The 24,645-nt window shown below is 41.6% G+C and overlaps 1 protein-coding gene across 1 annotated transcript in view; it reads right to left on the bottom strand.

Moving 5' to 3' along the window:
* The window catches only part of ADAM12 (ADAM metallopeptidase domain 12), a 968,421-nt gene that overhangs the window by 64,473 nt on the left and 879,303 nt on the right, over positions 1–24,645 (bottom strand). Inside the window, exons 19-21 of the mRNA XM_029610036.1 lie at positions 11,764–11,899; positions 9,371–9,470; positions 175–357 (exon numbers count right to left, since the gene is read on the bottom strand). Coding sequence (XP_029465896.1) covers positions 175–357; positions 9,371–9,470; positions 11,764–11,899 — 419 coding nt within the window. The remainder of the gene's footprint in view (positions 1–174; positions 358–9,370; positions 9,471–11,763; positions 11,900–24,645) is intronic.

The raw sequence follows: 24,645 nt of genomic DNA, 5'->3' as shown, positions 1-24,645 counted from the left end.
CCCTGGTTTGCAGTCCGTTATTCTCACCGCCAGGCTACTCCTCCACTTCGACATAAGACTAATACAAAGATGTTCTAGTTCATGAGCTATTGAGACCACATTGCTTTTGTCTTCAGACTTCATACATGCCACCCATCCTGAAAAGATGATCAAGTCTGTATGGTTACACCTTACCTGGATATGCCGAAGGGGAGGGCTCACTGGCAGTAGCCTGGCAGGTACGGTTTGCTGAAGGAGTGGCTGGTGCAGAGGTGGTAGAACACGCTGGGGCATATATGACTGAGGCAAATCAAGTATCACTACTGGGTCACTGATGTCAGCATGTTGACATTGTGGTAATCTTCTAGTACCGCCATTCTAAGTAGGTGGAAGACAAGGAGTGATAGAAAAAAAAAAAAAAAGGTTTATCATTTTTTCTTTTCCTTCCATCCTTAACTATCCTGAGCTAACCTGTACACCTGTATGTGGGAGTTGCTTCTGCTGCCAAACTATAGAAACATAACTGCTTTCAGAGCCAAACAAACACTGCTATTTAAGACAGTAAGCCAGTAGATGACAGAGATAAGGGCCAATTAATCCACCCACTCTCTCCAGATATCTTCCTTTCTGGTCATCAACCAGTGTAGGTAGATGAGCACATAAATTCTCATTGTTAGACCAACACCAGCTCCCCTCCGTATGTTGATTACACAAGTAATGCAAGTTCAAGCTTATCCAGTAAAATAATGGCACTTAGCTGGTTAAGTCTAAAAAGTATTACTTGTCCATTGAAGTAGGCCTTTTTGGAATTATCTGGGTATGTAAGACAGCTGGAAAAGATTAAAAAAAGTGCTATTTATCTGATTAAGTTCACATTTGTCTGTCTATACGGTAAAGGTGCTACATAGCCATATGTCAGAATTTAGCTGGATAAATCTGCGCAAATGATATTCATGCGTATTTGTACTTTGAATTTTGAAGGGATATGCAAATAGATTGTATGTGTTATTTAGATGCATTTACCCCTGTAAGTTGGTTTTTGCACGTGTAAGTCAGGGGATTTTACAACCTGCGAAAGGCAATGAAATTACCAGTTTTATCAGTTAGTCTACCAGTTTGCCTAGCCCATCTGCGGCTCATGAAGACCCTCCTGGATCTTCAGCCTGACATCCCCCCAATGCATCCAGACCTCTTACCCAGTCATTTGTTTCACTTTTGAGATGTTTATGATCACTTACACCATATATAATGAGCAGAAGTAAATAAACATTTAACTCCATCCCCGGGTGCAGATGTTAATAGTCTCGTTGGGGTTGGGGGCACTTTTGGCTAGCTCTTACACACAAGTCCCTTTTCCCCTTTGTTGGTAGGGAGGAAGGTTTCCCTTTCAAGGCCCAGAGTACTAGGGGTGACTTTTTCTTGACTATCCTTCCCTGCTTTTCCTTCATTGTGAGTGCTGTTAGTGCCAATAAATATACCGGAGCCACTGATTTAGTATCAAAAATGAAATATCTTTACCGAAGATGATTCAAGTGGACAATTGGCACAGCAACTCAGTCCTTAGCACCACATTGATTGATTTCACACTTATAGTCTCTTCCCTCAATCTGTGCATGAGACTAATACCGGAACATTTTTATTTATTTATTTTTAGATTTTTATATACCGGTGTTCCTATATGAAATAAAGATCACATCGGTTTACATTGAAACAGAACATGAAAATTGCCAAAAGGCATTACATAGAACAAGGTTATGAAACTTGGAACAGTGTACATGGGAAATCTCCACTCTCCAGGGCTTGGCTAAGTGGAGTTCCCAGGTAGGCAGGGTATCCTGGAGATGGGTGGGAAAAACCCCTTCCAGAGCTGATTTAAAAACAAAACAAAACTGGTAAAAGCACAGTCTCTGCACAGAGACTCCCACCCTCTCTCTCCTCAGAGTGTGAAGACTCCAGATGGGTATCCTCAGTGTTCTCAGACTTTATTCTTATTCACAGTTACTGGATTGCTCTTCTCATCTTTTTCTCTCTCAGATGATCCCTGATGGAGGGAATCCCTTCTGGAGGAAGCAGCTCCAGCTTTTCCTAGCCCCAGGCAGGAAAGGGGCAAAACTCTTCCTCCTGAGCAGCAACCAAAAACGTATCTCTTCCTCAACTCAGGATCAACTCCAGAAGACGTTGTAGCCTGGTCACTACCAAACCATTGCTCCCTTGGCAGGTCACAGTGGGGCAAATATTTCCTACTCCGGGCATCCCAAAGAGAGGTTTCCCCAAGCCAAACACTCTGTGGTGTCACAGTCCTCTTACAACAAAAGGTAAAAATCCCCCGAAAACAACCCGAGAAAACCACCTTGCTACTGGAGAAGGTTTTCATGGGTAATGATTCAGATGGACTGAACCAAATCACGGTGAACCTAGAAGATGTGGTAGACCTGATTGACAAACTGAAGAGTAGTAAATCACCTGAACCGGATGGTATACACCCCAGATTTCTGAAGGAACTAAAAAATGAAATTTCAGACCTATTAGTAAAAATTTGTAACCTATCATTAGCCCCTGTGACATAGTAAGGGCAAAGGCTATTGGCGCCATTTTGATTACTGGCAGCCGATGGCCCGAGTGCAGGAGATCGCTCCCGGACCCCCGCTGGACCACCAGGGGCTTTTGGCAAGTCGTGGGGGACCCTCCTGACCCCCACATGACTTGCCAAAAGTCCTAGATCTCTTTCTTGGGTTGTAGCACCTAATATGGAACCTAACATTGTGTAACTATAGCATGGGTTATTTTTCCCTATATGCATCACCTTGCACTTATCCACATTAAATTTCATCTGCCATTTCGATACCCAATTTTCCAGTCTCACAAGTACTTCCTGCAATTTATCACAATCTGCTTGTGATTTAACTACTCTGAACAATTTTGTATCATCTGCAAATTTGATTATCTCACTCGTATTTCTTTCCAGATCATTTATAAATATATTGAAAAGTAAGGGTCCCAATACAGATCCCTGAGGCACTCCACTGCCCACTCCCTTCCACTGAGACAATTGTCCATTTAATCCTACTCTCTGTTTCCTGTTTTTTAGCCAGTTTGCAATCCACGAAAGGACATCGCCACCTATCCCATGACTTTTTACTTTTCCTAGAAGCCTCTCATGAGGAACTTTGTCAAATGCCTTCTGAAAATCCAAGTATACTACATCTACCAGTTCACCGGTAGATGTTGGACTGGATTTAGCTTAGAGGCTTAAGAGAATAAAATTCTCTTGCTGAATAGGGAAACAGAGTCAAACTTTCCCCCTCTGTGACCATTAGACTGCCCCCACACAAAAATGTTCCATCTTCTCTTTTCCTATTCATTGGCAGACTAGTACATTGAATTTACTGCTCTGGGATTCACAGAGTTTCACACAATGGCCTTTTGTTCAAATTTATCACATCATTTACAATTCTGGGGTACCAGCAGTCAATCAGCAATAAAGCACTCATAAGGATTAGTCAAAGGATTCCACAGCAGAGATAATACCAGCAATAAAAAAAACCACCCTTCCTTCCTTTTTCTTTAGCAGTACATCAGGACTGATATCTCTTAGTCATTCTTCAGACATGATTTCCATCAGAGCTCCACAGAATTACTGCAGTATTCAAAGAAGGATATTTCCAAAAAAGGACAAAGGATCACCCATATGTATTTAATGTCCATGCCGCTTCCCTGGTGCCACTAGGCTATTCCTAGGAGTATTTCTTTAGCACACCAGCAGTATCTGTTGTAAAAGAGGGCTTTGCTGGACTAGAAATACCAGCTGGCCTATAGGGATATACCCAGAACACAGGAGGGATTCTGTCCTTCTTGACTCCAGAATCACCAATTAATAATCCTCCTTCCCAAGTAAGGGCACAGACTTGTATTACACAAGATACACACTTTTGAGATATCATCTCTGCGTACACTTTCTTAAAGGCATAGTGAGAAACTGGGGAAAAGTTTAAGGATAACACAACTATTTTTTTCAGAAATGTATAACTCACACTCAACATTTCTAGGCAGTTAGTAGTATAGGGACCAGAATTTAGGACTTGGGTTACATAAAAATATTGCTGCAGGTAGCAATGGCTGAGTCCCACTCCTCCTCTCTATTGGCAGCTCCTTGCCCTCTGGCCCGCTCTTCTCTCTACATTTGATGGTATACCATTGATTGGGAACTTCTGCATTGTTAGATGTCGAGGCTCTTGGGGTTTTAGAGAATCCTTCGAAGGCCCTGGCTGCATACAACTTGCAGGCAATGCCAAGCCCTGCTGTGTTACTCTTTGGTTCTTACACATCCCATACATAATCCAATACTCTCAGGATTTACAGCTTTAATCCATACAGCTACCAAAATTAATGAGGCTGTTGTCTGAACATGTGGCCACTTTGTGCTTATTGATGCTAAGGTTGTAACCCAACCTTCTTGGAAGCATGATGCAGTTGTAGTGCTACTCCATGCAAATTGGCTTGTATGCTCCCTTTTTTGGCCTTTTAAATTTTAATATAACTGAACAACACACAAACTCTGTGACTCATTTCTTCTACATGTTTCCCCTCACCTGCGCTTCCCACTGCACTCTGGGTCTGTTCTAAGCCTGTTTAAATTTTGACATGGTTTTGTTTGCTACTGCCTCTGCAGGTAAGATATTCCAGGCATCCACTACCCTCTCAGAAAAGAATTATGTTCCCTTTCAGCCTTCTTCCTTACGGCTTCATATTTGGATCCCTTATTCTTGAATTTCCTTTTCTCTGGAAAATCTCAGCTTTCTTTAATTTGTGGAAGTCTGTCGCAGATTTCAGTATTTCAATCATATCCCCTCCTTTCCCTTTTTCTCTCCAGGGAACCCAGTGTGAGGGTCTTAAGCCTCTCTTTGTATGGTTTGTGCTCCAGGTCTTGTATCATTTTACTAGCCCTTCTCTGAACTGTTTCCATCCTCTCAGTATCCCCTCTAAGGTATGGCTCCCTTAACTGAATGCAGTACTCAGGCTGGGACCAAGATTAAATTTGCAAGAGAAGGCACTGAAAGTTTATAATAACAGATAGCAATATAAAACCTAAAGCAGCCATTTATTAGGTACATTAGGAAGCTGGCAGATTTTTCACAAGTGAATAAAATCGCCTGGCTCTCAGAGTTTCACTGTGACATAAAATGCCTTCAGCTCAGATGCAATGCATCTGATAAAGCTCTGCATCCAAATTTACAGTGAATTAGTGCTATCTGTGCAGGCTGTTTGTAAGCGCTTGCTATTACCCATGGTGGTCCTCAGGTGTAACAGAGAAATACCTTTGGACAAAAGATAGCATAATAGACACTCAACTGTGCTAATGCTCTTGCAAGTCACTAAAGTATGTGCTCAGAATTCTTAATAGAATGCATCTGAGGCTCAAGCTAGCCAAGTAGTCACACTGCTAGACATAATCTTGCATATAACCCAGCATCATGAATTCATCCATCCTTCATTAAATATGAAGGAGGAGAAAATACTCTGAAAACATTTTACTACCCTAAAAAAGAAACGTTACTATTTGTTCTTATTGGTTTATGGGAGCATTAAGACAGCTGAATGTCTGTTATTAAAGTACTGCTATAAGTTATTTAAAAAATAAAGTCTGCTTGCGTTTTACCATCAGCTTGCTGCATTTCCTGGATTGCACTTTGTCGAATTCCTTTTTCCTGCTGCTTCAGCGGCTCTGACATTTGCATGTTTGAGTCCATCCCATGCCCACCTAAGTGGTGGGCATGGCATGGACTCTATGGTAGGGGGTGGGGAGGTAAGACTGAGGATGGGAGAATGACAGCCCAAATGGGTAATTTTAGCAATATCTGGATGGGGTAAAGGGATCTTTGCCTAGGAGGCATTTCACCACTCATGAGGGGAGATATTTACATAAGTGGCCCAGTTCAGTACTTGTGGGAGGGAGGTGAGAAAACATTGGTGAAAGGGGACCATTTCAGCAGCACTTGTGGAGAGTGGAGGGGTTTCTGCTAAAGGGAGCTATTTTATCAGTCATGGTGGGGGGAGGGGGGAGGGATTGGATCTTGATACGAGGGGACCAATTCAGCATTTGGGGGGTGGAGGGGTAGGATGATGTTGGCCCAAAGGAGTCATATCAGCATGGGAGGTGGAAGATTGGCACCCCCATTGGAGTGCATGTTATTGTCACCAGTAATGCTGAAGTGTTGCTAGTGGCAGTAACATGTCTGCATTACATCTGGATTTAATGCCAAATTTATTACGTCTTTAGTGGATCACATTAAATTCACAATTAATATCCACATTACAATCATGCATTAATGCCCAATTTTAATGCAGATTAGGAAATAGGCCCCTGTGTTATTGAATACATGCATGTAATTTAGGTTCAAATAACAGATCACTGCTGTCCCAGTTATTAAAAAAAAAAAAAATTCCAGTAGGCACTTTTTAAATTAGCCTCAGCTGTGTCTCCCAATTAGTAACATACCTTTCTGTGGCTGCTACCTTGATCTTAATTAGTTCTCTGCCAAGGATCTTCTACCTACATTTCCCAGCAGCCCTGTATTTCCTGTTCCTTCTGGCTTTACAATCCTCTAGCCAACTCTTATTTTCTTTTCCTGTCATCCCTGAAGCAGCATTCCCCTTGGTCCTCCCTTTAGAACTCCCTTTGCTTTCTCAGTCTCTAACTGTCTTGTTTCACCAAGATGCTTCTGCCTTTATAAACAGGTCTGAACAGGGATTGATCCCTTTGCTGATCAATCCTTGTTCAGAATTCACTGACAGGGAAGCAATTAATCTCCATTCAGTACTGACTTCTGAATGGGGATTGCCTGCTTCACCTCAGAGTGAAGTGAATAACATATTTAAGGGCTAGTAGCTATCCCAACTATCAGCACTTAGTATTCAGCCCAGAGGGAGGAGATAAGAGCCTTAACTCTCTATGCTTCAAGGGTATCTTTTGGGGTTTGGGGGTTGGGGAGGGGAGTGATTTAATCCATTATTTTTTTCACATAGGAGTGGGAGTGGATCATGCACTTGGACTGCTACAATCTTTTTATCTTGGGGGTGGCAGTGGGGAAGGATCAAGCATTCGGCCTACTACAATTTTTAAAATCTTAGGGGCTACAGAGAGGAGTAGAATTGGGAGCTTAGTCTGCTACATTTCTTGTTATCTGGCTAACTTTAGGACAGCATATGTTATGACCAGAGCTAGGCAGATAACTTGGCTGAATATTAGCACTAGCTAGATAAATTGAAGCCATGCCCTTTGAATGACTTCATGCTTCCTCTTTCTTATTCAGCTACATTTAAAATGAGTAATGACTTACCCTGTCAATATTTTGACGCTTGGTGCAGCAGAATATTTAACCCTTCGGGTTTGTCTAGTCAACTTTGGAAATTGTAGCTGGACAAAACCTTTTGAATATCAATCTCTCATTGTTTGCTAATACCAGAGATCCAAAGTTTCATTTTCAATTTTTATTTTATATTCTCAAGAATTTATCAGTGTTTTATTGCGAGCGTAGCCTTCAGGGGCTGATGGTATGGGCTCGCCACGCATCCCTTGGCTCTTGGGAGAGTGAAATCCTTGGGCCACAGGGCGGCTCAGGTGAGGACATGAGTTGCACCCATGGTGAGGTGTGTGTGCGGAAATGGGCGTCACAGGAGCAGAGCTGGACGGAGCTAGGAACACAGGACTACAATTTAAGTCTCTGGCTAGGATTAGGAACTTGGAACTTGGAACTCACGAGGAGGATGACGTGGAGCTTGGGACTCTCAGTGTGTCGTGGAGCTTGGGACTTGGAACGTAGAGATGTAGAGCTGAAGACATGGAACGTAGAGACATAGAGCTGAAGACTTGGAATGTAGAGATGTAGAGCTGAAGACTTGGAACATGGAATGTGGAGATGAAGACTTGGAACTTGGAGATGAAGACTTGGAACAAAGACTTGGGTAAGGAAGGCGAGTCCCTCAGGCACCCTACACAGCATGTAGGGTTGGTCATGAACCACACTGTTCCCTTCGCTCCCTACACAACCAGATGGCTGGTCATGGACCACAAGGAGATCGGGGCGAGCTCAGGCAGTCTCATAGCACAAGTTAGTGGAAACCCCTAGGATCCTCTGGAGTCAGAACTAGAGAACCAGATAAAAGCTTGAAGTATGGAAACTCGGAGTAAAAGCAAGAAATCTCCAGAGGTACAGGTCCCATCTCCTGGTGCATTAGGACCGGGACAACATGAAAGGAAGACAAGGGACATCAAGCAAGGAACATCAGGACATCAAGCAAGGAACATCTTGGATCACCATGGATCATGGGACATCTTGAAATGGCCTGCAGGACTTGGAATGGACTGCAGGACTTGGAACTTGGAACTTCTTGGAACGGACTGCAGGACTTGGAATGGACTGCAGGACTTGGAACAGAATCTTGGAACATGGAACTACTTGGAACAGATATCCAGATCAGGACTCACGGACATCCGGACTTGGAACGGACCTCGGGATCTGAACTCACAGATGTCTGGACTTGGAACGGACCTCAGGATCTGGACACATGGACGTCTGGACTTGGAATGGACATCTGGAGCTGGACTCATGGACATCTGGCTAGGAGCAGACCATGGGAGCTGGACTCACGGACATCCAGAGTTGGAACAGACATCAGGATCTGAACTCAGGAATCGGACATCAGGATCCAAACTCAGGAATCGGACATCAGGATCTGGACTCAGGAATTGGACATCAGGATCCGGACTCAGGAACAGGCATCAGATGATGAGACGTCTTCAGGAGCATCTGAGCTGATGCAAAGACAAAGCTGAAATGAAGTAGGGCCCTCTTATAGGGCTGGGAGGAGCTGCTTGGAGGACCATACCTCTCTGTCCCTTTAAGAAGGGAAGAAAGCCGCGGGCCTGCCCCGTAGGAGGAGCAGGAACAGGAAGTTCAGAACCCTGGACAGTGGCGTCCTTGCAGCTGTGCAGGGAGGAGACAGAGCAGAGGAAGCTGGGCCTCCGGGCAGGCTCTAATGACATTGGTGGCCTTAGGTTAGGAGCCTAGTGCTGAAAATCCATGCTAAGGACTTAACATTTTTTTTATTACCCTCCCTAAATCCGCCCCCACAGCCATCCACTTTTTAGGCCTCTAAATTTAGGGTCCTAGTGAAAAGAGCTACCTAAATTTAGGGACTCAGCTTTAGTCAGTTTTCTAGGTAGACAATTTAAGCACCCAACTTCCAAAGTTAGGCATCCAAACTCTTTGAAAAACCAACCTCTGTCACTATGACAGACTCAATCTAATTGAACCACACTAAAACTTACAATAAAAAATATATTTATTGGAGCACAGAGAATTGCTTTTAAATTTTCATTTTTAAAACTTACCTTAGGTAAGGTTGAATTGTTGCGATTTGTTATTAGATTTCTACTGAATGATGTGGCACCTGCCTCTTTTAAACTGGAGGACCTTGTTGGACTCACACACCTGTAATATAGATACAGTGTTATTGAACATAATATTTTTCTTAAAGCACTGAGGCTTTAATTTAAAATGAAATTAACACTTTGAAGAGTTCCTTCACTTTTATTCAGTGTGTTGAACGATGAAAGTAAAAATCTTCAAATAGGTTTGCAAGATTAAATATAAATATTGATTTTTTTTTTAAAGCCAATAGCCCATTAAATTAGTTCCTGAAAGCTGTGGAAATATATCTTTATAATACCCAAGAGACTCTTCTGATGAAGCTGGAGTTTAAACAATAATGACCTCACACATGTAGGTTTCAGTTCACTTGACTGAGCTTTGATCAAAAGTCAAAGCCGTATGATGAAAATGTCTGAGGCAAACTAAAAGCTAGGCAAAGTTTGCCCCTGCTTTTAATTGCCAATATGAAAATAAACAACTTAGAGAAGCGCACGTTTCCAGCAAAGTTGTTGCATTGCATAGTTTTCTTGTGTTTCACTATTTATATTGATCATCCAATAAACTCAAACTGTACAGGACAGGGGTAAGTTTCAAGACGATTTATGCGCAGAAAGCCCTTTTTGAAAATCACTTTGGAGGTATGTGCATAAACATGCATGTGAAACACAATTTTGCACAAAGTTTTAAGGGCACAGGAAGTAGGTATCCTGGGGCTGGAGTCGGGGAAGGGAAAGGATTTGCATGCATACTTTTGATTTTTGAAAGCATGCATGTATCCCAAAATTGAGGCCGGCTGAACATCCCTTCAGCCAAGCAAGCAGCCGCCATTTAGCAGGATAAGCAGCGCTGAATATCAGTGTCCCCTTGTAGAGCTTAGTGCATACACTGATCCTTGTAAGTCTCATTGCTCCTGGATGCTTACAAGCTGCTTACACCCTGCGATGTCATGACGCCAGCTCAACCAACGACCCACAACAAAGACAGGAGAGTTGCTCCTTTTCTGTGGCAGCACAGACCTTTTCGAACTCATAATCAAGAAGTAAAAAAAACCAAACAAACCAGCATTAAAGACTTTTCTTTTTAAACAAGTCATCAGCCTCATGTAACAACATTTAGAATGATTAGAATCTAACACATCGAGCTGGTTTTGATGTTAATGAATTATGCTGTGTTATTTACTGTCAGTTTGTCATTTCATTTTATGTGTGTTTGATGTGCATCGCCTAGTCACTTGTATGTAGGCATTATACAAATTTTAATAAAGATAAAGAAAGATCAGAAAGATGTAAATCCACATGCACAGTTACATCTGCTCCTGTGCCTGTATTCTGCAGGGGTTTATACTCACACCCGCAAGTTTTCAAAGCAGATTAATGTGCAGAGATCCACTTTAAAAAGTGCCCACAGACTTTAGCCCATGCAGGCAGTTTGAAAATGATCCTTTGTTGTGGGTCGTTGGTTGAGCTGGCGTCATGACATCGACAGGGCGTAAGCAGTTTGGAAGCATCCAGGAGCAATGAGACTTACAAGGACCAGTGTGGGCACTGCGCTCTCTACAAGGGGAGGCTGATATTCAACGCTACTTATCCGGCTAAGTGGCGGCTGCTTCTCTGGTTAAGTAAATAGCTAGATAAGTTGTGGGCAGATTGGGGAGGAGGAACAGCAACTTATCCAGTTAACATAGTCGTATAAGTGCCAATGTTCAGGTCTAAAGTTAGCTGGCTAAGACTTATCCGGCTACCGAGCGACTTTTCCAGGGAGATTCAGCAGTATCTCTTGTGATTTAGCTGGATAAGTCTTATCTTTCAATATCTACCTCATCAAAAATAACAGGTAAATAATCAATTTAGGTACATTTGCTGAACGTGAAGTGTCCCAATTTTGTTTCTCACATCTCCATTAGTCTAGCTTACCAAAACTGGTGCACGGTTTGATGAACCTTTCCGAAAAAATCTGAAGCAGATTAAAAATATCATTTTGGAGTTGGCAGAATTACTGGCTTTACTTCTGGATTTAAAAAAATCAGAATCATTAAAACTGAGTTTCTGTTTGGAATTCTTCCCAGATCCACTCTGGAAAACCTGACACTGGGAAAAATCTGAAAATACCATCACATTCAACTTAGGCTGAAACCTGCCTGGTTCGAGCTGGACTTTGAATTGTTTGTGCAATTCTACTTTAGACTGCAAGAATTGCAGGTTATAAAAATAGTCCAGAGGTTTGTAAATTCTGCAGGTCTGACAGACTGTCTCCGTTCACTTACGGTTGTGGATTTCAAATGGTCTGAAGTCAGGTAGTACAGTCAATTATTATTTAAAAAAAAAAAAAAGCACAAGTATTAAATCCACAGTACCTTAGCTTCTCAATGGTTGTCTTTTTATTAGCGAAGAATAATCTAATGAGGGTCTTCCTTTTGAGGTACACAACGAAGGCCACAGCACCAAGGCACAGAATGGCTCCCAGTACCCCCAAGATTAGGCTTCTGTTATCTGAAGCAGAATACACAATAGCTTACAGTACAGTAAAGAGCCATGCTAAATTGAGGAGGAAACCCCCTTATCTTCCAGACTAATAAAAGTTAGATTTTTTTTTTAACAATGCTGCAAATTCATTCACTAACCAAATCATTCATTTCTATTAACCAAAGAAACTATGAAATTCAAAATGTGTCATCTCAGTCTCAAACCAATTTAATTTTTTTGTTTAACTCAAGTCAAAATGAAAAGAAAAAAAATGAAAAGAACCAGCAATTAGGCTGACAGAAGTCATTAAAGTGGATAGAAAATATAAGTGTTCTACTAATCAACATGCTGATATGGGAAGGGCAATCTTCAATTCCATTTCTGTGGAAAATAGTGATTTATCTGGCTGAAAGTTGTCCATCCTCAATCTACCTAAAAGTGTGCACAGTGTTCCACCATACTGATAGTTTAATCGCATATGGGGGAAACATTTCGGGGGGGGGGGGGGGGGGCTGTTTTAATCAGGATCAGAAAATAACACGCATATATTGTATTTTCAAATCTCCCCGTGTTATTTTCCATATAAATTCTACTTGCACAAAAACAGGTGCAAAAGTACCCACTGCAGTTTCATAGGTAATTTTCCCTTTCATAGTTGGTGCAAGGTCTGAGGGTAAAAAGCACCCATGGACTTTGCAAGCAGACAGTTTGGAAATTGCCAGCACACTAGTTTGTTCTATGCAATTCTAGAGAGCTAAAGCAAAGCACAGCAGCATGCCAGTCTAACATCTATTTTTTTTTTTTTTTTTTTACATGTATAATGCATGTGGGCGAAAACTAGAAAGAGAAAACCGCTTTATCGATTTCAGTCAAGATTTCATCTCGCTGCTGATTCAATTTCCTTAGGCTATCTCAATGGAGGCAGAAGTACTTAGGCTTTGCATTTGGACACTCCATAAAGCAGGAGTTTCTCTGTAGTGACCAGAATGTAGCGATCCTTCTTCCTATAGTTAGAGATGTGCAAAACTTTTCACACTAACAGCAGAAAATGGAAAGGTTGCAATGTTTGCCCCTAGCAGGTTCTTCATTAAAAATACCCTTTTTATGTTCAGTTTGTGCTGTAACTGCTTTGCATTCCTCTAGAATAATTGCTGGTTATTTCTAGAAAAGCATGGTCAATTGTTAAGATGTGAGGGCAGTTTAAGGTTCTGGTAACTCTTGCTGAGCTTGGTCATTACTCGTCAGTTTGTTTACTGAAAACAGAAGAGCCAACATCTTTATCTTCCATTCACTTTTCAAACTTGAACGCTGATAAACAGACATTTTCTTTTTTGAGTGTAGAACTAAAAAACTGAGCACAGTTGCCAACCTAGTTAAACTTGCAAATTGTAGTATATCTAACTTTACATATTTCTGCTAAGTACTTTGGACTTTTACTTGGCCAGAGGATGCAACTTTGATGAAAAGAAGAATGAGAAAAATGATTTTCACTTTGACCTTTCTATGAGGCTATTAATAGACATTGGAGCTTGGAGCTCCTCTTTATCAGACTCAGGTGTTAATGCCATCCTTCTAATAAAGGACGGACAAATCTGGGTTCAGAAGGGCTTGGATTTATCAGATCCAGTCCTTGCGCATATTAAGATGTATCTGGCTGTACTTTTGAGATATCTGTGTGCTATTTGAGTTATTTACAAATCTGGTAGCAGCGAGGAGGGAAGGGGTAAAGGTCAGTGGGATCCTTAAAAAAAATTCTCTTGGCCCCCTACCCAGACATTATTAGGAGTGTGCTCACTCCTGGAGCACAGAGATTTCAGTCAGTATTTAATGAGCGGGAGCCACATGGCAGAGGTCAGTGACACAGTAAATGAACGAGCATGGTCATGTGACATTCTTTGGGTAAATACAAGAGATAAAGTTGTGTGGCCCACATAAGTGAAGGTGAAGAGGCTGAGGGAGATGAAGATGCAAGGGAGAGAGAAAAGGACAAGACTTTTCTCTCCCTTCTAGACAGACACAGAGCTCTGGAGCTCCTCAACCACCAATCCATCAATATTCTTGCTCCTGCCACTTTCTCATAACTATGATGGCACAAACAAAGTTCTTGCTTCTCCCTCTGTTTTTAGGACCTTGGGAGCTACTTCTGTAGCAGCAGGGCCCAACTGATTTCTTCCTTCTCTTCCCTTTTTCAGTTGGGGTATGAGGAAATGAGGCATCTCTCTGGAAAATCAGAAAATTCTAATGATGCTGTAAGGAACACTTGATTTTCTTACCAAAAGAACTGTACTATCTAACTGGGGAGGTTCATAGAGATTTAGTGAAAAGAGGTTTGGGTGTTGATTCCCCCATGTGGGGAAGAGAGATGGTGTATACTTGAGCCTTTATAATCCCATTTCACCATCTTTGGGTGTGGATTTTTGTTGAATTTTCAGTTAGACATCAGTAAATTCTTAGCAGGATTTTTGGTTAATTTTTCAGAAGTCAGGATGTCATTGCTTACTGTTAATTATTGTTGTTAACTTATGTGATAGGGAGTCCAAACCATCACTAATATTGCCCTTGTAATTTGAATATTCAGTAGCTTTAGGAAGGATTTTATAATTTTGATTCCTTTCTGTGTGATAACACCACCTTTTTGGGGGTATGGCATCTGGAGTATATATTGCCTAGGAGCATGCCCAGCATTTCAGAGGGAAGAGAACTTCAAAAGAATCGGTGCAACTGAAGGAGCCACTGGAAAGCAGCTAGAGATCCTCCTAGGATTTCAAAGTAAACAAGCTAGTAGTTTGATATTCCTCCAGGATTTCAAATACTTTTTGGAGAGCTTTGGATCCTCCCAGGATCTAGGAGAAGGAGAGAGAAGTTTTGGGACTTCCACAGGGTCTCAGAAGGAAGAGTACTGAGTACTTTTTGGATGGGCCTCTGCTCATCAAGTTTTGCAATTGAACAGTGAAAGGGTTTGGATTAAAAGATTTTTTGGACTTTGACTTGACCAGTTTGAAGGGAAGGACATACCCGTGGTATCCCTGAAGACTTGGGCCAAGAGTAAGGATTTGAATGAAGAGTCAGATTGCTGAGTGATCTGAAGAAGCAGGGTTAAGAAGCTAAGATAATTATTGATGCAAGGACTCAAATGGCTAAACCCATTGAGATAGTGATATAGTTTTTCCCAGTTGAAGAAAAGTAAAAACTTGGACCAAATTGAAGTTGGATGTTTTAGTATGCGGGGACAGTTGTCCTGCAGGGTTTTCTGCTTAGGGATTTTCTTCTATTTCTTGAGTGACTTTATGCTGGAACCCCATTCCAGTTTTCCCACATTGCAAGGGGAGCATGGAAAGCATGGGGGAGATATCCCCCATGGATAATAGTGCATGAGATGTGAGAAGGGAGGTAACGTTTAAGATGGATAAACTAACAATCATCTTCATTGCTATTATATTTTTTATGCTGTTCTGCATTTTTGGCATTGTGGCTTGGATTATTTTATTTGAACACCATTCTTGGACTCCAGAAAGTGTTATTCCTGATTTTCCTACCTTTGTTCCTGTTATTGCCTTCATTGGTCTTTCTCTGAACTGTTTGGTACCTGTTGGATGTCCTCTACCTTCAGTGTGAGCACTGAGGGTAAAGAGTGGACAGACATGACAGAATGCCCCGGAAGGTTATTCTTTTTCCTCATCTGGACTGAACCCAGACCTGTCCTGTACCACCCCAAAGTGAAGGATAAAGCACCCAACTTGGGGAGCAGTTGAATTTATTTAAGAGGATTCACCTGATTTGCCCTCCTTGGGTCAACCTGTTAGTCTGTCCCATTTTTGCTGAGTACTTTTTGACACACTTTTTGGAAACCTTTTTTTGTGAGAGCCATGGTATCCCTTCACAGAGGATTTGGGGAATCCCTGTGTCAGGTTAGTCTAAAGGGTAGGGATGATTCTACTGCTCTCTATCTTACCTCCAGTGGATAGATCACTCAGTGACCCGATGCAAAGTAGTTTCACTTTTGAGTTGCTTTTCCTCAGTGACTGTCTTCTTCTTTGGGAGACAAGGAAATTGTTCCACCCTTCCTGTTTTTTTTTTTAAACCTCTTTTGAGAAAGAGTCTATTTTTATTTCTTCTGGGACTAAGTGCCCTTGGTAAGGGACTCAGTTTCCAAATAATTGGGAAGAAGAGGTATCTTTCATCTAGGAAGATACTGAGATTTCATCTGTGAGAAATGGATTCCTGTCCATTACCAGAGGGAAGGAACTGAAAGTATTGTTCAAGAGTTGATTTTTCTATCCATCCTAGTGCTTATACATTTGGGAGGAAAGTCCCAAACCGGTCCTTCCAGAAGAAAATCTAAAATGTTTATGAAGATTGCAGGAGAGTATGAGAATTGGAACTTGTATTTTGATAAGTAATTGGGCAAAAATTCTAACCATTCTACACAGTGGGGAGAAGTTTAATATAAATTTGGGAGTTGGAAGAAGGATTACACTTTCTTCAATCTGAGTAACTGAAAAGGAGAACGAGATAAATTGCTAAGGAACTGGCTGCTATAAATTCTAAGATTTTACTAGAAGAGAGGTCACAAAATTATTAATCATTTTCTTCATTATTGTTCATCAACTTTATTTAACATCTAAGTGCTGTAAAGAATCTTCAGTCAATTTATCAACTATTAGTAAAAGAGTTGGAAACCACATTGTTTCTCAGTGTACTTACTGCTGCTAGAGACTGTGGAGATTATCAATGCTTCTTTACAGGGACTGGGCCTCTGCTATTACTGGCATCAGTAGCATGGGATCTTCTTAGTGTTTGGGTACTTGCCAGGTTCTTGTGGCCTGGTTTGGCCTCTGTTGGAAACAGGATGCTGGGCTTGATGGCCCCTTGGTCTGACCCAGTATGGCAATTTCTTATGTTCTTACTTTGGTTATTGCAAAAGGGCCTTGAAACTATGCTTCCCACCACAAGGAGTCCTGGACCTCTCAGAAATAAAATCTATCCATGGAGAATAGCTGCAAGTATTTATTTATTTATTTGCAATCTTACCCGGTGTGCCTGTTCTGCATTGGTGGGACCATAAAATAATTTATGAACTCTTCAGGGCAGGGAGCCTGGTTAGCTCTTCTTTTTGCCCCATTCCTCAGAGTATGGATCCTTTTTTGGGGGAAAGGTTAACTTTCAGGGCCCGTGCACAGGTGACTTCCTCCTTATTGAGCTTTCCCTGGGAGAGGGTAATCTCTTCACTATGTGCTATGCGCCAAGAACCATGCAGGACACACTAAAACTTTACTGTTCAGAAATTAGGTCAATATTGGCATAATAAATATGAATCTAGCACCATAGACTTTCTTTCTTTGGTTACAGTCTTTATCCTCTATCTGTGCAGGAATCTTTTAAAGAGGCAAGGGATCCCCATCCACCCTCCTGGATTAGGTAAAATGGTGGTCCCAGAGAGCAGTGTAACCCTAAAATTGTCAGGAAAACTCCTTCCAAAGTTAACTAAAATTCGTCCATACATAGAGGGTAAATCCTCTCTCTCCCTAGGGGGTGAAGACTCCCACTGGGTGTCCTCAATGATTTTGAAATGTCTCTTACTCACAGTTACTAGATTTCTTCCGTTTAATACGAAGGGGATCCCTGTTGGGAGGGATCTGAAATGGAACTACACCTTGTGCTGTTTTTCAGCTCCAGACAGGAAGGAGGTAAAAAATCTTCCTGCTGGGCAATTAACCAAAAACCTTTCTTGTCCCCAAAAAATACTAACACTGGAGTTGTTCCTTGGTGTGCAGGTCTTTCCTATTCCTGGGCATCCCAAACACAGGGCCTCATTTTCCAGATGGATTGCACGCGATAAGGGACATTTCACACGCGAAAAGTCCCTTATTGGGTGCGATACCAAGATGGGGGCAGAGTCGGCCCCAAAAGAGGAGGAGTCGGGGCATCACTGGGGCTGACTCCGTGAAGACACCGTGGACGACGAAAAGGTAAGGGCCTTTTCGTGTCCTATTTCGTGCCCAATAGCTACACCTTCTATGGTGGCGCTATTGGGTGCTGCCGGCTAGCGCAGGACCACCCCCCCGTTTCAGCCCCCCGCCCCTCATTACCTAAAGTATCGCAGGCCTGCGATACTTTAGAAAATGAGGCCCCCAGGGTTCCTCGTTCCCTGAGTCCAAGAAAGGCCCGGGTGTCCAGCAAGGCTCCTACCACATAAAGGTCCCAAAATCCCCAAATATTCCCAGGGCAACCACTCTGCACCTTGGGAGATGAGTACAGCAATGGAGTCCTTGACCCATCCTGAAGATTCCCCAAGCAGGATGGCACTCAGGTCTCCAAATAGGCCAAAAACACAACTGAGGCAAAAATATACAACCTTCCTCCAGAATTGCAGAATATAGTGCCCCCGCCCCCCAGAGCTCTAAGCAGAGAGCTTCTCTAAAGCCTCTGAAGTAGGACATCCATTCCAGCACCCTCAAAGGAAGGGGGCTGCACATGAATTGATCCTCCCCTAATTATTCTTTACTAACTGCACTAACTGATACAAGGATTTACCCAGGGCTTAATAGTCTAAACAAACAATTTTGCCTCAAGAAGTTATGATGGTCATGTCAGATCTTAAATTTCATAAATCGCCAGGGCCAAATGGCATGACCTCCCTGTTCTATAAATCATTGCAGGAACAGGTGGTGCCACCCCTGGTGGCCCTATTTAACCATATGATCACGCAGGCTATAATACCTGAAACTATGAAAGTCGCAGCTATTACCATTTTGCCCAAACCTGGAAGGGATCCGGCGGACTCGGGGTCATACAGACCGATCTCATTACTCAACCAAGATGTAAAAATATATGCTAAGATATTAGCGAACAGACTGAAATACATCTTGCCAGATTTAATATCTTTAGAGTAAACTGGTTTTGTCTATGGCAGAAGGCCAGTTTCGAATATTAGGAGGTTGTTAGTAGCGTTAGAAAGCTGCCAATCTCATAAAACATTAGACCCCCCTGTTACAAAGCTTTGACGCAGAAAAGGCTTTTGACAGGGTGGCCTGGTCGTACCTGTTTGAAGCCATGCATAGATTTGGATTTACAGGACCCTTCCTAACAGCCATCAAACTACTATACCAAGACCCTAAGGCATTCAATGGCACAACATCCCCTCTTTTTACCCTGGGACGGGGCACCAGGTAGGACTGCCCCCTGTCCCCACTCCTTTATATTCTTTCTTTAGAACCGTTGATCCACAAAATTAAACAGTCCCCTTTGATTCCAAGTATCAAAACAGGGAAAATTGAGCAAAAGATGATGCTCTTTGCTGACGATATGTTAATGATAATTTCCAAGGCTCGCCACTCCCTACCAATATTACTTGACCTCATTCAAACATTTGGTACATTTTCTGGTTTGAAACTGAATTTAATAATTGGTCTGATTTCCCTTTGCTGTGGGCTGGCGATACAATTAAATACCTAGGGATTAGAATGCACGGTGGCCCGCGAAAATGGTACCACTATAATGTCACCCCATTAATAAAGACATTTCAACTGAAGGTGAACAGTTGGGGCACTTTTCCTCTCTCCATATCAGGGAGAATAGCGTTAGTACAAATGATGTTAAACACCCAAATTGCTGTATCTTTTACCTTTTACTTGCTATCACGAGACATTAGGGCCATGCAGAAAATATTTGGCAAATTTTTCTGGAACTCTAAAAGGGCAAGACTAACTTTTTCCAAATTGATGGCACCTAAGATGGATGGAGGACTGGGGGTCACTAATCTTAGGTATTACAATATTGCCTGCTTGATGCCTAAATGTGAGAATGGCTGGGATATGGGCGTAAATCCCTTGTGTTGAAATTGGAAAGGGAATTATTGCAACCGAGAAGCCTAGCGTATCTTTTACATGCATCCAGTGAGTCTCTCCCATCTTGCGTTCTTGGTAATATATTAGTTACTTCTATGAGAGGTTGTTGACGATTTATAAGACACCACTTGCATTTAACATGGGACATGTCATACTGTTTACCCTTATTAGTGAATCCGGATTTCTCGGCGGTAATGCATGACAAAACATACTCTGGAATAGTAGCAAGCGGTATGTTTAATTTAGGACCCTTTATGGATTTGCAGTCTGGTAGGGTGCAATCCTTTTCTTATGGCTGCCAACATCTCAACTTAACACCAACAGATTATCTTGTTTATCTGCAAGATCGCAGTTATATACAATTTCTCCATTCTACCAGTAAAGGGGAATTAACCAATGGACCCTTTCAAAGGTTACTACATGTGGGTTCTAAACAGAATGTAACAATTTCTATGTATTTTAAATATTTGCATACCACATCACAGTACGCAATATATAAATCTCTGGCAACAAGTTGGTCTGGGGATTTGTCTAGAATCATCACTGATGCAAATCTACGAGTATGTAACCAATTCACTCAGAGGGTGGCCATTAGTATGGAATTGCGGGAAATGCACTTTAGAATTATGCATAAAATTGTTATTTGGCCTCGTAAAGCATTTCTTGCCGGCATTGCGTCTTCACATGCCTGTATTAAATGTGCCCAACCTAATGCCTCATTGCTGCACTGCCTGTGGGAATGCCATACGATTCAAATGTTTTGGACCCTGATCCATCAGCATCTTACTACTACCGTTTTTCACAAACGGAGTTGCGACACACAGTTTTGTCTGTTGGGCATTTGAGACAAACAGGATAAACAGAACCCAGTTTCTGGCGCACACATTCTGTTACAGCATAAGGGATTCCTAGTTGCTCTGCATTTGATATTGCGCCATTGGTTACCCGCTTCTTCACAATCTCTACGGGAATGGACAGACTGCTTGCTGGTATTATACTTGTTGGAAAGGAAGGCTACACCAACAAGTTCGAAGAAGAAGCAATTACAATTCAAGACCACTCGGACCTTATTTCTGCGATCTTTGCCATTAGATGTAACTTCTAAGATCATTTAAGAATTGGCATTCGTTCCCTAACCAAATATCTAATATGTCATATATCCCACCTAAATTTCCACCCCTGACATTGATGCTGTGTGCCGCTTTGTTGTTGGTACCCTACCCCATATTGTTGCTATATTGTTGCTATAACTGAGACTTAGATCCAAGCCAAGGATGTAGGGTGGGGGGAGGGGAGGGGAGAGTGGGCAAGGAACCAAACAAGGAAGATGCTGTTTGTTGTTTGATATAGTTTACTTTTGTTTATATTCCTGAAAATCAATAAAAAATGATTACAAACACAAAAAAGGGGGTGCATGCCTACGCCATTTCCAGTTTCATCAGTTCACTCAGTTAAGAGCTAGGTCTTCCAAACCCCCCTAGTTTAATAGCCTTTACTCCCCCCAGTTAGCACAGATCCTTAAAATCCCTCAGATATAGCTAGTTTTCGTTTTTTAAAAAACTTACACCTCTTCCATAGCAGAAATAAACTTATGCAACTCTAGACCTGTGTGTGCACCCAGTCGCATAAGTATTTGCGTGCACATCTCTCGGATCCACCTCATAACGTCCATGCCCCATCCAGACTCCACCCAGAACATGCCCCTTTTTGAATCTGAGCGAGTTGTGCACTCAGCAGGAGATATGCACGTATCTGGGCGGCTTTTAAAATATGGTGGGCACGTGTGAATCCACTTGTTTGTGGATCCCCTAATTGATGTGCGCACCTAGCTTTCAAAATTCACCTTTTAGTGTTCATTATGTTCTCAGTGAAAAAGTATTTTCTCACATTCCTTTTGAACTTTCCTCCCTTCAGTTTCATATGATGACTTCTTCTTCTTTAACTTTTCATTTTATGTAAACTACTTCCTTCTGGTACTCTAATGAAGACTGCTAGATATTAGAATGTTTGCATCATATCTTTTCTTTCTCTTCTTTTTTTTCCAGAAGGACCATCTTTAGCTCACTCATTCTCTGCGTTTGGATTATAATACACCATTTTTGGTGGCCCTGCTTTGAATTGCCTCTTCCATGCCAGTGCCCTTTTTGTAGATGTGATCTCCAAAACCAAACAGAAGTTCTCAGAATGGAGTTTCACCAGACACCTGTAGAGCAGTAATGTTACTTCTCTCTTTCCTCTTAGTGATATCTCTCTTTGTGCACCTTAAGTATACTATTAGCTTTCCCACACACTGGTCACACTGCTTGGTCACAGTGATTGGCTACCTTGAACTCACCAGAGATTATGACCCCATCTCTCTTTTCTGTTTATTTTTCTTCATCTCCAAAAGGTATTTCGCCCTTGGATTTCTTCATTCAAAATACACTATTCTACATATTCTTGGATTAAAAGCAGAGTTGCCATAACTTGATCATTTTTCCAATTTTTTAAAAATCATTTTTCATCTTATTTAACCCTAGATGGTTTATTTAACTATTATAAAATAAATACATTTGTGTTGTAAATAATTTAGATATACCATTACTACAAGGAGGATTCACAATTTACACAGTTCTCTTTTGAACAAAATAGTGTGATTGCTGTGTTAGTTCATTAGGGCCAGACTGGATGATTGTACTGAGCACCTGGTGGTGTTAAAGGTTGTTGGTTTTTTGTTTTTTTTTGGGGGGGGGGGGGGTCAAGTTGGATTTATGGGGATGGTGAGTGTGAGAGGCTAGGTTTCTGGAGGGGGCCTACCTTAAATTTAGATTTTGTGAATTTGGGGGGGAGTGATGGAGAGGAAGCTTTTTGGGCTTATAGGCCTGCTACTTTTTGTCATATTTTGGGGGATGTAAGGGGAGAGAGGATCACCTGACATTTGTTTCATTGGGGTGGGGGGTGGAGTGGGAAATCAAGCTGGCAGGTTCGCTACATTTGGGGTTTTTTGGGTTCGTTGCCACTTAATCAGTTATATGCTTTGAATATAGTTGGTTTGCCTGGCCATCTCTAGACTTAGAGAATAACATATTGAGCTAACTCTAAATATTGGAGTTAGCTAGATAAGTTATTTGGTTAAATGAAAATGCCAATAAACTATCCAGAAGAATTTTATCCGGATAATGATTTATCCAGATAAAATTTATCCAGATAAACAACAAAGATATTCAAAACAAATGTTTTCTGGACAAATGCCTTTTAATATCTATCTCCATGTAAATAAAGGTCCTTGGAACCTCTGATGAACATGCTTTAGAAATTACTTTTCTGTAAATAGTTTTGCAAGACAGTTTTCCTTTCATTTTCTTACAATATCTGCCTGATTGAATCCTTACAGTACATCATTATGAACCAAAACCACGCTCTTAAAACAAGCTTTTAATATAAATGTTATAGATTTTAAGAACATAATAAGTGGCATGCTGAATCAGACCAAGTATCCATCTAGCCCAGTATCCTGTCTCCAACAGTGGCCAATCTAGATCTCTAGAAAGTACCTGGTTGATCTGAAACAGTAGATCAATTTCTTGTTGCCAACTCCCAGGGATAAATGGTGACTTTCCCCCAAGTCTACCTGGCAAATAATTATGTAACCGCTGGGCAGGACGGATCCTTTGCTTGGCACCCAGGGTACATAGAAAAAATAAAGGATGGATCTTTTCTGCTTAACACACCGCCATAGTCTCTACATACCTCTCCCTTGCTCCACAGACAGCTTTAGTCTCTGAAGCCAGGGTTGCAGTTGTGGGGACGAACAATAGCTCTTATACCCTGTTTCGTTGCAATCAAGCCCTGTCTCCGTCTTTTAATTCACAACATTGCCAATTTACACTGTCTTTGAATCCAATAAACACACAGGAGAAGAATGGTGGTTTCCAACTTCTTTACTGATATTATTCAATCAGATGATTGAATAATATTTACTCTTCTTTTATTTGATTGATAGCAGCAATAAATAATAATACAGCAGACAGACAGAATACACTTGTGATTCTATGTCTTCTAGCAAAGTCTCGTAATCATTTTGGAAGCACTCCTTATTTCCACTGAAATTTGTTCTTCTCCCACTTTCTCAATTCCCTCAGATTATGTAGATTGAAGTTAGTTTAATCCTCCTTCACCTCCCAATTTCATTCTTAAATCTTCTCACTGAAAGTGGTTAGAAAGTATACAGTCCCAATATTTAATCAGAACCTTTAGGTGTCCTTTAACTCCTCAGAGAGCACCAGCAGGGCACTTCCCTCTCTTTCTTGATTCTGTTAATTCCTTAGGCAGTGCCTGGTGGGCACTTCTCACTCCTTTCTGTAAGACTTCCCACAATAGCAACAGAGTTCTTGTTACCTTTACGTTGTACCTTCTTTGTTTCTCCTGAGAGTGCACTTTACTGGGATCCCTGTAGCACCTCAGTATCTTTCTGGATGAAAGACTTCTCTTTTCCTAAGGTTTGGTATATTGACTCCCAGGTACTATGGGTTATCAGCTTCAAGTGGACAAAAATATTAGTTGAACCAAAAATGAGGAAAAATAAGCAAGAAGCAGGAAGGGTGGATTGAAACTTCCTTGCCTCCAAACAGAGGAGATAGTTCAAAAAGTCAGTTAATGCAAAAATATAATTTCTCCTTATCGGGTCACCAGACAGCTTAAATCCTCTGGAGGAGAGACAAAAGACTGCCAGAATCTTCCCTTACACACGATGTAACCTCACCCAACAGATGCCCCAATCCACTGAGAAGGGGGTATCAAGGCTCTCACAGGAAATTCTTGAAAATTGACTTGAGAGTCCAAAAACTAGTTTAAAGGCTGGGTAAACGAGTCAGTGGAGGATGGCTCCTTACTCCTTTCCCATAAATTAGGAAAAATTAAACAGCAGGAAGTAGGAAGCTCCTGGCT

Source organism: Rhinatrema bivittatum, chromosome 7 (assembly GCF_901001135.1).
Source record: "Rhinatrema bivittatum chromosome 7, aRhiBiv1.1, whole genome shotgun sequence".
NCBI classification, from domain to species: domain Eukaryota; kingdom Metazoa; phylum Chordata; class Amphibia; order Gymnophiona; family Rhinatrematidae; genus Rhinatrema; species Rhinatrema bivittatum.
The sequence above is the reverse complement of the archived record's forward strand: the minus strand, read 5'-3'. Positions and strand labels throughout refer to the sequence as shown.